Below are 18904 nucleotides of genomic sequence, written 5' to 3'. Positions count from 1 at the left end.
ATGTTTGAACTAATGAAACATGAGGCCTGTGCTTTGGAAACCAGTGACGTTAGGTAGATGTGGGTTGCTGGAGTGTTGGCAGCAATGCCCCAAAGCAGACAAGAGAGAGAGACACTACAGAGTAATAGGACACTATCAACATGAAGAGACTTCCCAGGATGAGACCCTTATGTAGTCTTTTCATTTGTTACTCATTTGTTCCTCAGCAGATATGTTGAGCCTGTAAGGCTTGCTCTCTCTGAAGTTTTCTCTCCATTCCTCTATTATCCCATACTTGGGACAGAGTCTTCTAGACTATGGAACTCTCTTTCAAGAGAGGTTCAATTTGGGAAACAGATGTATCGGACCCTTGGAAATAGAATCTGTGAGAATGGCTTTCTCAGCAAACTCACCTGTGAGATGTCCCAACTCCACTTACATCAGGCCTGTTTGTTAACCAAGCGTATTGAACACAAATTCAGTTGTACACAAAGAGCTTTGAAAACCATAGAATCATGCTGGACAACCTAGCAGTCTTCAGAAGTGTTATCTTTAAGTCTCAAGCACAGTTCTGTGGTGAACTTCCTTTCCATTGGCCAAGCTGGACTAATGTCTTAACAGCAACAAGAATGTCTCAAGATATATACGCTCTGTTCCACCAAAAGCTTACCTACAGAGATCATTTCTGTTGGCATTGCTAGGTCCTTCCACACAGTTCTGAGGTACACTTTGAACAGAAGTCATAATTAATTTCAGGTAAGAAAAATAAGGCTCCAGATTACACTAAAATTGTATTATGCAAAAGATCCCAGAATGGATCCCTTGCATACTATGCATGACTACTGTATTACTCCAGTTGGACTTCTTCATTTTATCCTTTATTATGAGTAGAGGTGACCTGTGGATTTTCTGCTGCAAACATGAAAATGTCTTGGGCTGTCCATTAGCCAACCTAAAACCAAGATTTTAACTGCAACAAGAATATCTCAAGATATACATTACCCAGGGACAGTGCATTGAACCCTGAGTTTTGCCTGTTTAGCAGAACAAGTGATGGGTGGAGTAGTAATTACTGCAAGCAGAATGCAAAATGTCCCCTTCTAAATATTGATTTTTTTTCCCCCAAACAGCCGTTGAAACAGAAATGTCTGAGAGGTCCTCGGTGCATTCTGGAACAAGTCAACGTGTCGCTCCTGCTGCTGATATCCTGTTTCTCGAGTCCCCAGATTGTTCCCAGGACAGTGGAAATGGATTGTCCAACCGGTATGTGAATAACCCACTATATGATAGGTCTCATAATTGAGAAACAAACTGAACATAAAACTGGCAGTACCATGAAAAACCTTTATACTCATCTAGAGTGTGATTCCTTTGGAATTTTTCTGTTCTACTGGCTGCTGCACTTGAAAAAAAGGACATAAAAGGGAAATGTAAACAATTAGGTACCTGAAGCAATTCCTATAAAGAAAGGTCACAACATTTGAGGCCATTTAGGTCAGCAAAGAGGCAAATAAGGGGAAGATAATGAGAGTGGTATGCAGTTATATCTGATGCAGAGAAAACAGATAAGGGGAGGTTTTATGGGTCTCTGCTATGTAGAACCTGAGTTCACATGATGACCTTGGATCGTGGGAAATTCAAGACAAATACAGTAACATCCTTCTGTACAAAGTGTGCTGTTAAACTGCAGAATTGGCTACCTTGAGATAACAGTGAGACTCTATAACAGGGATCCCCAAACTTTTTAAAAAGGGGGCCAGTTCACGGTCCCTCAGACCGTTGGAGGGCCAGACTATAGTTTTTTTAAAAAAAAACTATGAACAAATTCCTATGCACATTGCACATATCTTATTTTGAAGTAAAAAAAACAAAACAAAATGGGAACAAATACAGACTTAATGTTAATAATAATAATCATCACCATCATAAAAATAATAAAGGGGGTTGGAAGAGACTACTTGGGCCATTTAGTTCAACCCCCTTCTGCCTTTGTGCACCAAAAGCACAAACAAAGCACCCTGACAGATGGCCACCCAGCCTGAATGTTGTTAACAATAATAATAATAATAATAATAATAATAATAATAATAATAATAATAATACATCACACAGTCCTAAACGCTTGGAAAGTGTTTGACTTGTGATTTTGTGATTCCAAATCCAGCATATATATCCTGTTTGCTGTGTTATACTGTGTTTTTGTGTCAATAATAATAATAATAATAATAATAATAATAATAACAATAAAGAGGGTTGGAAAAGACACCCTGTGCTATTTCGTCTAATCCCCTTCTGCCTTTGTGCACCAAAAGCACTAGCAAAACACCCCTTAATAATTAATAATTAATTAAATAATAATTAAAATACCATTATAAACAAGCAAAGTTTTGGAAGGCGCACACCGGGCGAGGGAGGAGGCAGGAAAGGTGCGCACCTTTCCCTCCTCCCTTGCGCTGCATGCGCCTTCCTTGGTAGAGGAGGAGGGAGCTACCGCCACAGGGGCCGGATAAACAGCTTCGATGGGCCGGATATGGCCCCCGGGCCGTAGTTTGGAGACCTCTGCTCTATAAGATGACCAATAACTTGGATGGCTTTGAAGGGGAATTAGGTAAATTGATGGATGTTGGGCAATCAATGGCTATTATTGTCAGGAAGTTCTTCTTGATGTTGAGGTGGAATCTCCTTTCCAGTGCTGTGCTTTGAATCCATTGCTCCATTGTGTCCTGGTCTCCAGGGCAGCAGAAAACAAGCTGGCTCCTTCCTCAATATGACATCCTTTCACATATTTAAACACAGTCGCCGTGTCACCATTGTCTCTCTTTCATGCTGAAAAACACCCAGTTTCCTAAGCTACTCTTCATAGATATTCATGATTTCCAGACACTTTGATCACCCTTTGGACACATTCCCTCAACTGTAATGCCCAGAACTGAACGCAGTATTCTAGGTGAGGTCTGACCAGAGCAAAATAGAGCCATATAATTACTTCTTTCAGTCTAGAGACTATCCGATCAATGCAGTCAAGGATCACATTGACTGTGTTAGCTGACACCACATTATTGACTGATGTTAAGTGTATGGCCTACTTACTAAGACTTCTAGGTCCCTAGACCTGGGGCTGCCAAAGAAACCTCAAGACCCCATAACTACCTCATATTTTGTTGGTATGTATGGGGCCAACAAATTGGTGAACATGTTGTCTTCATGAAGTACAGGTCCAAGATGTGATCAACCTAGTTCTGTTCCTGAGAGATGTCTAAATCTGATCTCTTGGAGCCAAAACTCTTGGAATTGATTCATTTGTTGTCCCTTCCAAATCTCAGTTTCCCCCCTCATGTATCACTGGAATTTGGAAATTCAAACTCCGTCTGTTCCCTCACTCTTTTTGGAAATGCTGCTCTCTACTAGGCCCTTGTGTTTATCTTTACTTTTCTTTCTAGTTGATGGACAAGTTTGTTGTTGAACAAAATCTTAACAAGTGCAAATCAGAGTTTTTGCAGCTCTCTCTCTTCTCTTGTTTGTGTGTTTAGTCATCAGGTACAAAAATGTTGTTCCAAGTGGCAAGAGCTGGAACATATTACATGCCAATTAGAAGCTTGATTGTTCTGCGTGAGCTAAAATAGTTTGCTAATGCACTGACGTTGTTGCCATTGTCAGACCAATTGTTTTTCCCGCGTTTTTTCTTATTAGTCTTGTGGATATTTTTGTTTGTCCCAATTACAAAGCAAGGTAATGTTTTTGGGATGCTTGGCTTGGTGTGGAATGTGGCGATTCTATTCCTACGTCATTACATGGTCTAGAACAGGCATGGGCAAACTTTGGCTCTCCAGGTGTTTTAGACTTCAACTCTCACAATTCCTAACAGGATACATGAAATCATGGGTAACAGGCAACCCCATATATTTATTATACGTGGCCCAGAAGCATGCCATAGAATTGCACTGCAGGACCTAAAGACTCCCACAAACACTTCTGAGGTGGAATAGGATTTTTTGAGAGCATGAGTAAGTGAAACCATTGATACTAAATCCGTGTATACCGTGTCTGCAATGAAGAATTCTCCTTTTTCTTCCCACTTCCATCTACATACACTACCCAAAACTCTGGTCTCTTTCATACCAAACAGTGATATCTCTTTATCCTCCATGGTATGGAATGTGGGGAGCAAGAACAAACAGGAATGTTCTTAAGAGAGGAAGATCTTCAAAAATGATGTTTCCCTTTTGTCCATCCCTGCTGCCTACCCTATAGTTTCCACTAACCCTACAGCCTCTATGGATTGCACCTTGTGGGTAAAAGTACAATTAGAGATATACTTTTAGAATCAGTCCATACACACAAGTCCAGATGTCTCAATACTTGGTCTTTCTCAGAGGAGGAATCGGAAATTCTTGAGAGTCTTTCACATGCTTTGTGTGTTAGCTGTTACACTTCACATCCTTATGCCAGATTATTAGGTTCCTTGAGGTATGTTACACCTGACTGCTTCCCTGGAATAAATTTACAGAAATGTTAAGCGTGATGAAAATGTTTCCTGATGTGGGTGGGAAGGTGAGAGTGTTTTGTTCTCTTGTCTGTTCTGACGTTTCTGTGGCTTTTTGTGGCTTATGAGTCACCCATCATTGAGCGCAGCCTTCCTTCTCCAGCCACTTGCCAGTTTTTGAACCACTTTCGACTAAGACAGCAAACAGCAGCTTTAGAGAAGGAGAGTTGGCATCTAATGGAGAAAGCTCTGTGTCTTTGTGGCGAGATCAAAGCAAGGGCTTCTTTCACACTGCTCTTCAGCACTTGCGGTTTTCCTTGTAGCACCATCCAAGAGTGTGCTAACAAGAGCTTCTTAAATGTTTTCCTTGCACTGCTTTGTCCTCTGCTGACTTTGTGGGTGGTTAATCTTGCTTTCATTTATGTTCAGAGGATGAGGGACCTATTCTTCATTGTGTATCAATCACTCCATGTGATGAGTCATGGGCCATGTAGTCCCGTTCCTGGCACTGTTGTGCTAGATGAAGAGGAAAACTGGGGTTTCTCACCGTTTCAGTCAGAATTGGAACTTTCCCAGCCAGATTTGGAAACCTTGCACCTGCAAGAGATTTGTCTTCCAGAAGTCTGTCAAACAAGCCCTGAGCCTAAATCTCCTACGTTTTCTCGCCATGAGTTTTGTAAACAACAGAGGGGAGTTCAAGCGGCCTCTCGCAGGAGTGCTAGGATAGCTGCTAAGCATTCAGCTGATTAAGTCTGCTTTCCATGAGAAACTTTAAGGAGTCACACATCTGGACTCAGAGAATAGCTTTCATTTCTGGTTCTCCAGAGAACTGCTCTTTGGCGGGAAAACGAGACCCTATTTAGGTGTTTTACCCACAAAGGGATCTTGCGGAGTCAATTCGTCAGCTACCGGAGTAGCGTGTGTGGACAGCTACTCCGTTTCCAAGCCTCGTTCCTGTTTCAAGCCTTGTTCCCGATTCCAAGCCTTCGTTTCCAGCCTTGTTTTACTCTCCGGATCTTGCCTTGTTTTCCGGACCTCGCCAAGTAATTCCACGGACCCTATTCTTGCTCCTCGTTTCCTTGTTGCCTTGAATCAAGTCTTGTGTTTCAAGAATCAAGTTATTTCCTAGCCTTGCTCAAGTTCATGGACTAAAGGACCTTGTCATCTCCCCTCACTTGCTTGGCAAGTGAGTGTTTCGGTTATTGGATTACAACTTTGGACCTTAATATTTCATATTGGACATTGTTTCTTTGGACTAATTTTGACCTTTCCTGAAAGGTCTACTTCTGGACTAATTCATACACTTGCTTTTATTAACTTTATATATTTCCTTAATAAAGATATTAGATAGATTCTGGCCTCTGTGTATGGTTATTGGTGCTCTGCTGCCTGGGTCGTGACACTCCAGAACATGATGGGTTTCTCTTCATATATATATTTATTAAAGTATAAAATAATTAATACAACGAAAGAGTGAGAACATTTTAGGTATAGAAAGTGCAGAAATGAAAGTTAAGATAGTAAAAGAGAAGTTTAAAAACCTAAAATAAATAAATAAATAAAAGGACTTCCATCTTTGCCTTTGCGTTTCCCATTCTCTAATCATAAAAAAGAGGGTGATCATATAATAAAAAGCCATTATAGATCAGCCTCTATCACTGTCATAATAAAGGCAATCATTCAAAAGTCAAAAAAAAAAGGAAAAAAAATGATTGCCTTTCTGTTGGCTGTGTCACAGATTCTATGCTTCCAATAAACAGTAACTTGAAAATAAGAAGCCCAGAAGAGATTAATCTTCTGCTCATTCAGATTGGACCTTCATTTACTTTTCCTTTCATATTCTTCTACTTTACTCCAGTCTGTATATTTTATCGGGGTCCCTGTATTTGTCTTTAATAAGAAACATGATGGGTTTCTCATAGCGAGGTGGGCTTCTCTCATAGGACAGATGAGTTTTGGAGTCTTCTTTAGCTTCATCCCAAGTGGTCCAGAAAGAGGTCATTTGTATTAACAACTTAGTTTGATGCTTCCTGGACTTAACTTGGCAGTTTGAGGCTGGGAAAAGATAGGAAGGCTGAGACCAGAATGAGACCAGGAGGAATTTTTCTTCTGTTACTAATCTGTTTGCACAGCTAATAAAGGGGGAATGGACAATACTAGAGCACTTCCATTTCCTTTGTTCTCTTCTGCAGTACGGCATATATAACCCGTAAGACTTTCATCTAAATGGTAGGGAGATGGTAACCTGGCTCAAGGGCCCATAGATAGCCATGGGGAATTTGACTTCTGGCAATGGACACTCTAGGTAGAATTATGGATCAGGGCCACAATCCCACAGTTGGCTGTGAAGGGGTGCAAGGCACCATCAACTCCCAGCATTTTGATCATCTGGGGAAGGGTTCCTCATAACTCCTCCTTGGAAGGGAGATGGTGCTATACTTCTCAGAGATTAGCTGTGAAAGGATGATGAAACAAGCACCAGATGAGACCTCAAAGTGTCATGGCTCTGGGCAACAGACAATGTATTCTTGCTCTTGGTCCTGGCCCTGCTGCCCTTTGAAGTGTTTTGGAGTTTGACTTCTGGACTCTGACAAATAGTATTTCTGACTTCTGGAATCTGACCTTGGCTTTGTTGTTACCCTTGTATGATACCTGACCCTGCTGCTTTTCTGACTACTGGCATTCCAGACTCGTTTCATTAGCTCCTGACTTGACTCTGTTGCTACACTGGGTTAACTTCAGCTCCTTGGGCTTGGGAACTTGGCCTTGGCTCATATTTCCCTGTTTGTTGTTTGTATTTCATTCTTCTGGCCCTGGACCTGTCTTATGAACATCTCATCTAGACCTTTAAGGACTCTTATTTCTGGCTTCTTGGCTTTGGACTGTTGACTTTAGTTGGGTTATTCCTTTCTGTTCGTTTTGACCGAGTTTCTGATAAAGCGATATGCACTGTGCCATCTGCTGCTTCATGTACCACCAATAAAACAGATCTAATAGCTTTAACATAGAGTCACAGAGTTGGAAGAGATTGCAAGAGCCATCCAGTCCAACTTTGTTCTGCCATTCTGTGTTTGTGTGATGACCCATGGGCCTTGTAGTCCTGCTCATGACATTGTGATGCCTGATGAAGAAGAAAACTTGGGTTTTTTACCTTCCCAGTCAGAACTGGATTCTTCCCAGACAGATTCTTCCCAGCCAGATCTGGGAACCTTGCACCTGCAAGAGGATTATGTTCCAGAAGTATGTCAAACAAATACTGAGGCTACATCTCCAGTGTTTTCTCGCCATGAGTTTTGTAAACAACAGAGAGGTTTGGAAGCAGCCTCGCGCAGGAGTGCGAGAATAATTGCTAAGAATTTGCCAATTAAGCCTGCTTTCCATGAGAATCTTTAAGGAGTCAAACATCTGGTCTCAGAGATTAGCTTTCGTTTCTGGTTCCCAGAGAACTGCTCTCGGCGGGAAAGTTAGACTCTATATAGGTGTTTTACCCGCGGAGTAACTTTGCGGAGTCAATTCGTCAGCCTCCGGAGCGAGTTGTGTCTGGACAGCGCGCTCCGTTTCAAGCCTCGTTCCTGCTCAAGCCTTGTCCTTGTTTCCTGCCTTCGCTTCTGCTTCCCAGCCTTTGTTTACCTACGGACCTTGCCTTGTTTCCCAGGACTAAACCTTGCCTTGTTTCACGGATTTTACCAAGTTATTCCACGGACCTTGTTCTTGTTCCTCGTTACCTTGTTCCACGTTTCAAGCCTTGTTTCAAGTATCAAGTTATTTCCTAGCCTTGCTCAAGTTCATGGACTAAAGGACCTTGTCATCTCCCCTCACTTTGCCTGGCAAAGTGAGTGTTTCGGTTATTGGATTACAACTTTGGACCTTAATATTTCATATTGGACATTGTTTCTTTGGACTAATTTTGACCTTCCCTGAAAGGTCTACTTCTGGACTAACTTTTACATTTGCTTTTACTAACTTTATATATTTCCTTAATAAAGATATTAGATAGAATCTGGCCTCTGCGTATGGTTATTGGTGCTCTGTAGCCTGGGTCGTGACAGTTTGACTCCGCCACCCTAAGCACCAATTAACCTCGGCCAGAATGTCTACCGGAGTCGTACCTGGGCCGGGCGGCCAGCCGATTACCTACACCATCGACAAGGATGAGGTGGACCGAATCCGTGATAAGCTCAATGCACAGGATGGAGAAATAAAGGGTTTGAAGGAACGCGGAATCCGTCTTCCGGCCATGGCGTTGCCAACCAAGTTTACTGGAGAAGCTTCTAAGGTTCATGTTTTCCGTCGCCAATGCCAAGCTTATCTAGAGGCCCGTGATGCCGAGTTTCCCCAGGAAGACATCAAGGTGGCGTGGATTTACAGTCTCCTAGACGGGCCAGCGGCTAACTGGGCGACGGCTCTGTTCGACCAAGCCTCCCCACATCTAAGGTCAGCGCAACATTTCTTGGACCACCTTAAGGCGACCTGGGGAATCGAGGACAATTTGGAGGCAGCCGGGCACAAACTCTGCCGCCTCTTCCAAGGAGACAGACCCATGTCTCAGTACATAGCCGAGTTCCGAGTGCTGGCCCACAACACCGGCTGGAACGATGTTGCCCTCAGAGGTCAATTTCGGGAGGGTCTCAACATTGAAATGCTGGAGGAAATCTCCAAGGTGGATCCTCCCCAAACGCTGGAAGCACTCATCGATCAATGTTTACGGGCTGAAGTCATGATTGCCAACAGGAAGCAGTGGGTACGAGGCCAGAGCGGTAGAGCTGGGGCAAAACCCCCCGCTCCCGCCAGCGTTCAGCCGCGTCCAGTGTGGAGACCCCCACCACCATCCCCATACCCCAGAGGGAGCGAGGAGGTGCCGATGCAGTTGGGCAATGTGCGTCCCAGATTAGATGCCGCCGAGAAGGCCCGCCGCCAACGCCTAAATCTCTGTTGGTATTGCGGGAATGGGGGCCACTTCGCCAGAGAGTGCCCAGCCAAAGGGAAGCCCGCCGCCCGTCTTGCGGCGGCGTCCTCCACGGAGACGAAGACGTCTGAGGCGGCTGGCACACAGCCGGCGGGGGAAGCCAACGACCGGGCGTAGAGAGGCTCGCCAACCCGGTCAAGAAACCCATTCAAGAGCCGCCAACCGGGGTCCTGTTCCTTCTAGTGGTCACCTTATGGTCAGCAAAAAAGGGACCCGTCATGATCCACGCCATGATAGACTCAGGAGCTACCAACAATTTCATTGATAGAGAGTATGCCGACTCTCTGGGATTACAATATCATGACTTCAAGAATGCCCGTGTGGTGCAAGCCATCGATGGCCGCCCTCTCAAGACGGGCCCCGTAAGCCAGTGGTCGGAACCCACCAGGATGTGGATAAGGGAACATATGGAAGAGATTTCCTTCTTTGTTACTGAGGTTCCCCATTTCCCTGTGATTTTGGGGATTCCATGGCTGACACTTCACGACCCAAGCATCTCCTGGTCCAACAGAGAACTGCAGTTTGCTTCAAAGTACTGCCAAAACCATTGCCTCGTAGCCAAGGTCTGCCATGCCACAGACACCGAGCCCATTATCACCTTGCCAAAGAAGTACTCCGAGTATTGGGATGTATTCAATGAAAAAGAAGCCGAGAAATTACCCCCACATAGACCTTATGACTGTGCCATTGACTTGGTGGAGGGGGCCCCGATCCCGCGAGGGCATCTCTACTCCCTGACTGAACCAGAGCAAGAAGCTCTCAGGGAATTCATAGAGACGAACCTTCGCAAGGGATTCATCAGACCCTCTCAATCCCCAGCCGCCTCCCCAGTGATGTTTGTGAAGAAGAAGTCAGGGGAATTACGCTTGGTGGTGGACTACAGAGCATTGAATAATATCACCAAGCGGAACAGCTATCCCCTGCCCTTAATCTCGGATCTACTAGACCGACTTCGAGGAGCCAAGGTTTACACCAAGCTGGATCTTCGGGGAGCTTACAACTTAGTTCGCATCAGAGAAGGGGACGAGTGGAAGACCGCCTTCCAGACTAAATTCGGATTATTCGAGTCCCGAGTTATGAATTATGGATTATGCGGAGCTCCCGCAACGTTCCAGCATTTTGTCAATGACATTTTCCAGGACTATCTAGATAGGTTCTTGATAATCTACCTGGACGATTTTTTGGTGTTTTCTAGATCACAATCAGAACATGAGAACCACGTCAAAATGGTGTTGCAACGATTGCGGGATCATGGACTTTATGCCAAGCTAGAAAAATGCGCTTTTGATCTATAAGAGGTAGATTTCCTTGGATACCGTATCTCGCCTCTAGGGCTCTCCATGGATCCAGCCAAGGTTTCAGCAGTATTGGAATGGCGGGCGCCAACTAACAAGAAGGAGGTGCAGCGATTCTTGGGGTTCGCGAACTATTACCGTAAGTTCATTCCAGATTTTGCCCGCTGGTCTGACCCAATCACTAGCTGCATCCGTGGAAAACAGCCCTTCCGCTGGACTGATCAAGCAGAGAAAGGGTTCCAGCAACTAAAGAAATTATTCACATCCCAGCCAATCCTTCAGCATCCAGATCCTGAAACCCTTTTTGTGGTGCAAGCGGACGCCTCTGATGTGGCAATTGGGGCTGTGCTCCTACAACCGGTGGGAGATCACCTTCATCCTTGTGCCTATTATTCTCGTCAACTAACCACACCAGAGAGGAACTATACCATTTGGGAAAAAGAACTATTAGCCATAAAGGCAGCTTTTGAAACTTGGAGACATTGGCTAGAAGGGGCCAAATTTCCCATTGAAGTCCACACTGATCATCGGAATCTAGAACATCTAAGAACTGCCCGCAAGCTAAATCAGAGGCAGCAACGTTGGGCTTTATTCTTTGAACGTTTCAACTTCCAGATTCATTATGTGACCCCAGCCCAAACCAAGCAAGCAGACGCCCTGTCACGTAAACCGGAATACGCTGCAGGACGCAAGGAGACCTTTGAATCCCAACTACTACAACCCGAGAACTTTGCCACGCTCACAGTGGGGAACACCAAATCCACTCCCATTGATTCAACTCCCTCTACTCCAGGGCCCATCTGTGCTCAAGAAATCAGGGCTAGTCAGCAAGCAGATGCCTGGGCGCAGGACCAACTTCGTCAAGGTCTGCATTTTCCCTTTTCGCTTAAAGATGGACTGCTTTGCTATAGAAATCATGTTTATATCCCACCCGGACCGGGCAGGGAAAAAGCACTTCGTCTGTGTCATGACTGCAAACCAGCAGGGCATTTCGGACTATTTAAAACCATGCATTTGATCCTAAGAGATTTCTGGTGGCCCAAGATCCGCAAGGATGTGGAAAAATATGTTAACACCTGCCCAGTATGCCAGCGCTCCAAGATAAGAAGGGAGAAGCCCTCAGGGCTTCTACACCCCCTTCCTAACCCATCTCGCCCATGGGAAATAATTTCTGCGGATTTTATCACTGACCTACCACCTTCCTGTGGATTCACCACGATCCTAGTGGTGGTGGACCTTTTCACCAAGTTAGCCCATTTCATTCCCTGTGAAGGTCTTCCCACAGCCCAAGAGACTGCAGATTTATTCCTCCAACATGTTTTCAGACTACATGGATTGCCCAAGAGTTTGGTCACAGACCGTGGATCCCAATTCACCTCTCGTTTCTGGAAGGCACTACAAAAACTATTTGGCATAGACTTTCGTTTATCTTCAGCTCATCATCCCCAAACGGATGGGCAAACGGAGCGCACCAATGCCACTTTGGAACAGTACCTTCGCTGTTATGTAAACTACCAACAGGACAATTGGGCTTCTCTGTTACCACTGTCGGAATTTGCCTACAACAATGGAGTCCAGGCTTCTACAAAGGAAACGCCGTTCTTTGCAAACTACGGCTTCCATCCACGTTTCTTTCCCCCTGTCATTGAAACTTAAGAAGTTCCCGCAGCAGAAGATTGGCTGCAGGAACTCACAGCGGTGCAACAACTTTTGCTCCAGCAACTGGAACAAGCCAAGGAGGACTATAAACGTCACGCGGACAAACATCGCCAGCCGGGCCCCGAAATCAAGGTAGGAGATCGGGTTTTTCTGTCCACTCGCTTTTTGCCCTCCCATCGCCCTTGCCGGAAGTTAGATGCCCGTTTCATTGGCCCCTATCCAGTGGTGGCGCAACTTAACCCCGTGACTTTCAAACTCCAACTTCCGCGCTCAATGCGCATTCACCCAGTGTTTCACCGCTCCCTGCTCCTTCCGGCGGATGGTGTGCGGCCAGATGTAGACCGGCCGGCCCCCGTCCCTATTTTGGTGGATGGGGAGGACGAGTTCGAGGTTCAGGACATTTTGGATTCTCGCTTTCACCGCCGCCGCCTGCAATATCTCATTGACTGGGTGGGTTTTGGCCCTGAGGAACGCTCTTGGGAAGACGCTTCCACAGTTCACGCTCCTGATCTAACCCGTCGCTTCCATCAGACCTATCCCGCCAAGCCACGACCTCGCGCCTCGGGGAGAGAGTCCCAGTTTGGGAGGGGGCTTGAGGAGGGGGATAGTGTGATGACCCATGGGCCTTGTAGTCCTGCTCATGACATTGTGATGCCTGATGAAGAAGAAAACTTGGGTTTTTTACCTTCCCAGTCAGAACTGGATTCTTCCCAGACAGATTCTTCCCAGCCAGATCTGGGAACCTTGCACCTGCAAGAGGATTATGTTCCAGAAGTATGTCAAACAAATACTGAGGCTACATCTCCAGTGTTTTCTCGCCATGAGTTTTGTAAACAACAGAGAGGTTTGGAAGCAGCCTCGCGCAGGAGTGCGAGAATAATTGCTAAGAATTTGCCAATTAAGCCTGCTTTCCATGAGAATCTTTAAGGAGTCAAACATCTGGTCTCAGAGATTAGCTTTCGTTTCTGGTTCCCAGAGAACTGCTCTCGGCGGGAAAGTTAGACTCTATATAGGTGTTTTACCCGCGGAGTAACTTTGCGGAGTCAATTCGTCAGCCTCCGGAGCGAGTTGTGTCTGGACAGCGCGCTCCGTTTCAAGCCTCGTTCCTGCTCAAGCCTTGTCCTTGTTTCCTGCCTTCGCTTCTGCTTCCCAGCCTTTGTTTACCTACGGACCTTGCCTTGTTTCCCAGGACTAAACCTTGCCTTGTTTCACGGATTTTACCAAGTTATTCCACGGACCTTGTTCTTGTTCCTCGTTACCTTGTTCCACGTTTCAAGCCTTGTTTCAAGTATCAAGTTATTTCCTAGCCTTGCTCAAGTTCATGGACTAAAGGACCTTGTCATCTCCCCTCACTTTGCCTGGCAAAGTGAGTGTTTCGGTTATTGGATTACAACTTTGGACCTTAATATTTCATATTGGACATTGTTTCTTTGGACTAATTTTGACCTTCCCTGAAAGGTCTACTTCTGGACTAACTTTTAAATTTGCTTTTACTAACTTTATATATTTCCTTAATAAAGATATTAGATAGAATCTGGCCTCTGCGTATGGTTATTGGTGCTCTGTAGCCTGGGTCGTGACAGTTTGGCACTAGCATTGGGGAAGCCTGGGACAATTCTCAGTCCCAGAACAGAATACATCTAGAGAACAAAGCCATATGTTTTCCTTGGATGTGAAATCCCATTAAGCACATGTTGAATATAAAAGGATCTAAAGGGGATATTCCTATAACTACATCGGACCCATCAGATGTAGGTGATGATGATGAAGAAGAAGAAAGTATGGTGGAAGAGGAAGACTTAGCTACGGAGGATGAAGGAAAAATGGAAAGAGGAGAAGACCAACGGAAAGAGAAAGGAGAGGAAGAAGCTACATATGGATAGAGGTAACTTTAGCAGACAATTAAAGTTTTATTCTAATAATGTAAATGGACTAAATTCACCAAATAAGAGGAAAGAAATAATATCACAATTAAAAAAGGGAAAATTTGATATAATTGCTCTGCAAGAAACCCATATTTCACAAAAACATGGCTCCCATTTGACTAATAAAGCATTGAGTAAAGAATTTTATTCATCAGATTTAAATAAGAAAAGAGGCGTGGTAATATATGTAGCTGATTATATCCCAGCATCATTGCAATTTAAGGATCAGGAAGGTAGAATCATAGCGGTTCAAATCACACTCGACCAACAAAAGATACTGATTTGCAATATATACGCCCCTAATGGGCCACAAACTAAATTTATAAAGGAGTTAAGGAAACGGATTACAGAAGTAGATTTTGACCACTTAATCATCTTAGGAGATTTTAATGGAATAATGGAAATAAAATGGATACCAGCAAGATAATAAAAACAAGGAAAACCGAGAAAGCCAGATTAATTCCACAAAACTTCAGGAAATTGAAAGAAGAATTTGATTTAAAAGACATTTGGCGTATTAGCAATCCGGAGGTAAAAGACTACACTTTTTACTCCCACAGACACAAAACATGGTCGAGGATAGATATGATATGGCTGTCAAATACATTATGCACCAAAGTAGAGGAAATAATTATTTTACCGAGAGACAAATCCGATCACAACCCAATAACGATGAGAATTAACCATAAAAAAGTAGTTGGAAATGGAGATTCGACAATAATTTGCTTAAAAAAGAAGAAGATATTAATAAGAATAAAAAATTAACAAAAGAATACTTTGAACTAAACGCCTCACCCGAAATCAAAGATCAAGTACTATGGGACGCCTACAAGGCGGTAATTAGAGGATATCTAATCCAACAAAAAGCAGAGAAAAATAAACTAAAATTCCAAAAATTAAACAAGATCAATAATGATATAAGTATGAAAAAAAGTTAAAAGAAGAACCACACAATAACCTCCTAGTAAAACACCTGAGAACTTTGCAAAACAATAAGAAAAATTTGGAACTAGAACAAACCGCGAACCAGCTGAAATACATAAAACAGTATAGTTTCGAAAATGCTAACAAACCAGGAGCATGGCTTGCGAGAAAGTTGAGAAAGAAAAAACAACAGCAACCAATTACAAAAATAAAAAAAGGTAATGAGGTCCTTGTGAAAGACAAAGAAATACTTCAGGCATTTGAAGAGTTCTATACCAATCTGTATAAAGAAGAGAATATAAATTTAGAAAAAAAATTCAAGAGTATCTGGGAATACAAAAACTACAAAAAATCACAGAAACACAGAGAGAACAACTAAATAAGGAGATAACAGAAGAAGAAATTAGGAAAATTATGAAAACAATGAAAGTGAACAAAGCGCCAGGTCCAGATGGCTTCCCTATATACTTTTATAGAATTCTAGAGGAGGAACTGTTACCTTGGCTAAAGAGAATTATGAATGCGGTACTGAAAGAGAAAATAGTACCTGATTCATGGACACAGGCGGATATAATAATGATCCCCAAAGAAAAAGGTGATGAATTGGATGTAGGTAATTACAGACCTATTTCCCTCCTTAATACGGACTACAAAATTTTTACGGCAATAATGTCAAATAGATTCAAACTGTTTTTGAATGAGTGGATTGGGAAAGAACAAAATGGCTTTTTATCCGAAAGAAATATAAAGGAAAATGTTAGATGTGTGGTTGATGCTATTGAATTTTATGAACATCATCATCAAAAAGAAGTAGTTTTGCTTGCCCTAGATGCCGAAAAGGCTTTTGACAAATTAAATTGGAACTTTTTTAAACTATTAGGCAAAGAACTTGATTTAGGCTATTATTTCTTGAATGCCTTAGAAGCAATTTATAATAAACAATCTGCTAGATTACTGATAAACGGCCAACAATCGAAAGAACTCAGTATTGATAAAGGTACAAGGCAAGGGTGCCCCCTCTCACCTTTAATTTTTATATTTGCAATAGAAATATTAATTAGAAATATAAGACAAGATGAGCAACTGAGAGGGTTAAGAATAAGAAACCATGATTTTAAAATTCGGGCTTTCGCGGATGATATAATCTGCATAATTGAAGAGCCAACAACTCGGATAAGAAAATGGATCCAGAAAATTGAAGAATTTGGCCAATTAGCAGGTTTTTATATAAACAAAAACAAAACAAAAATGCTCGCAAAGAATATAAGCAAGAAAAACCAAGAGAAAATACAAGAGCTGACAGGAATAAAAGTGGTTTCAAAATTGAAATATTTAGGAATTTGGATTACAACGAAAAATGCTAAATTATTGGAGAACAATTACTTACTGAAATGGAAAGAGATTAAGAAAGATCTACAACAGTGGCAATATTTAAATATCTCACTTCTAGGCCGAATCGCAATTATAAAGATGAATGTGCTTCCTAAGCTACTATATTTGTTTCAGAACCTACCAATAATTAGGAACAATAATATCTTTAAAGAATGGAATAGAGAGATACAAAAATTTATTTGGAGAAATAAAAAGCCAAGAGTGAAATATGTTATTATGACTGATTTAATCAAAAGAGGAGGTTTCGGATTACCAAACTTGCAATTATATTTTGAGGCAAGTGCACTACTTTGGATAAAGGAGTGGGCAACTTTGGAAAACGAGAGCACGCTAGCATTAGAGGGAATGGACCTATGCCGTGGATGGCATGCATATATTGGTTATGGAAAAAGAAAAATAGAAAAGAGCTTTGGGAATCATTTTATTAGATCAGCTTTAATAAAAATTTGGGAAAAATACAAGTACCGATTTTATGGTAATAAGATACCACTCTGGATCTCACCTCTCGAAGCAGAACAAAGAAATATATTAGGCTGGTCTAAATGGCCAAAATATAAGGACATTTTACTTATAAAGAAAGATGGATGTGTATTAAAATCACAAGAAGAAATAAAAAAGAAATTCCCGGGGACCTCTTGGTTCCAATATGCTCAAATAAAAGAACAGTATAATAAAGATAATATAATTGGCTTTGGTAGAAACGATAATATATGGGACAAAATAATAACAAGTAAAAAGAAAATAATTTCAAATATCTATATTAAACTACTAGAGTGGGCAACAGAAACGGAAGAAGTTAAAAAATGTATGATAAAATGGGCTATGAATATAGGCCATCCTATTAAATTAGCAGATTGGGAGGAGGTTTGGAATAAAAAGTTGAAATATACTTATGCTTCTGATTTAAAAGAAAATTGGCTAAAAATTTTCCATAGATGGTACATGACACCAAAAAAATTAGGCTCAATGTATAAAAATTATGATAAGAGATGCTGGAAGTGTAAAACTCAAGAGGGTTCATTTTACCATCTCTGGTGGTCGTGTGAAAAATCAAAAAAATATTGGAAAATGATACATTATGAAACACAATCTTACAGCTGAATTTTCCATTAAAACCAGAATATTATCTATTAGGAATTTTAGATAACGAAGCTGAATTTACTAAAAATGATGATGTTCTATTTACATATTGCGCTACAGCCGCCAGGATGTCTTTTGCGAAGCAATGGAAAATGGAGGAAATTCCGAAAAAAGAACTATGGCTATACAAATTAGAAGAGATAAAAAACATGGACAAACTTACGTTCCTTCTGAAAGAAACCAAAGGAAAATACACTAGAAGCACGAATTGGAACAAATTGGAAGAATATCTTAAGAAATGAACTGAAACATACTTGAAAACGATATAAATAGACATTAGAAATTTGAATACAGTGTTAAAATGACTAGAAGGCAAAAAAAAATGGAAGATTACTTCCCTTGTTGTTAACGTTCCCTGAATTTTGTTACTACCCTTGATGTGACCCCCGATACCCCTTCCCTCACCTCCCCTCCCCCTCCCCCCCCCTTTTTTTTTTTTAAGCTTTCCTCCCTCACTCCCCCCGCCCTTGGTTCTTAGGTTCTTATTTTCTTTCCTTATATTGTGATCCTTATGTCTCTCACTTGTATCCCCGTTTTTAAAAGTGTGCACTGTATTTTAAAAACTATAAATAATTTTTTTTTTAAAAAAAGCACATGTTGAATGAGGGTAGTCCATTGTGCCACGATGAAGCTCAAGCTTTTCATGTATAAGAGCTGTTGTCCAGTGCCAGACAGTTTTTCCAGTTATGAATCTCAAGGAAGACACTGGAAAAAACTCCTCTGCATTGAAGTCTTTGGAGAATAGTTGTTTGTGTAGAAGGAGAAGCAGAATATCTGGAGTCCTGAACGAATGAGAGCAGGGCTCAGCTCTCACCTCAGCCATGGCACACCTACATTATCTGCAGCCAGCTGCCATTTATCAGTCTTAAACCTGCTTGACAGAATGGGCAAAAGAGTGGGAAGAAGAGGAGGAGGACTATGGATGCGGCTTTGGACTCATAAAATCATAGACTTCTAGAGTTGGAGGAGACCCCAAAGGCCAGCCAGTCCAATCCCATTTTGCCAGGCAGGAAGGCACAATCCAAGCCCTCCTGACAGATGTCCATCCAGCCTCTATTTAGAAACCTCTGAAACAGGAGAATCCACCAGATTCCCAGGCAGCAGTGGCTTTCAGAAGTTTTTTCTAACGTTCAGGTAGAAT

At 42.3% G+C, this 18904-nt stretch overlaps 1 protein-coding gene across 4 annotated transcripts in view; it reads left to right on the top strand.

Moving 5' to 3' along the window:
- The window catches only part of armc9 (armadillo repeat containing 9), a 135236-nt gene that overhangs the window by 101074 nt on the left and 15258 nt on the right, over nt 1-18904 (top strand). For 3 of the 4 annotated variants that reach the window (XM_008120018.3, XM_008120017.3, XM_008120020.3), the window contains one exon: nt 1110-1242. In XM_008120018.3, coding sequence (XP_008118225.1) covers nt 1110-1242 — 133 coding nt within the window. Of the gene's footprint in view, nt 1-1109; nt 1243-17823; nt 17995-18904 lie in introns of those variants that run through there. The other variant, XM_016997141.2, reaches the window with a different exon arrangement.

This window comes from Anolis carolinensis, chromosome 3 (genome assembly GCF_035594765.1).
Source record: "Anolis carolinensis isolate JA03-04 chromosome 3, rAnoCar3.1.pri, whole genome shotgun sequence".
NCBI lineage: Eukaryota > Metazoa > Chordata > Lepidosauria > Squamata > Dactyloidae > Anolis > Anolis carolinensis.
The sequence above is the reverse complement of the archived record's forward strand: the minus strand, read 5'-3'. Positions and strand labels throughout refer to the sequence as shown.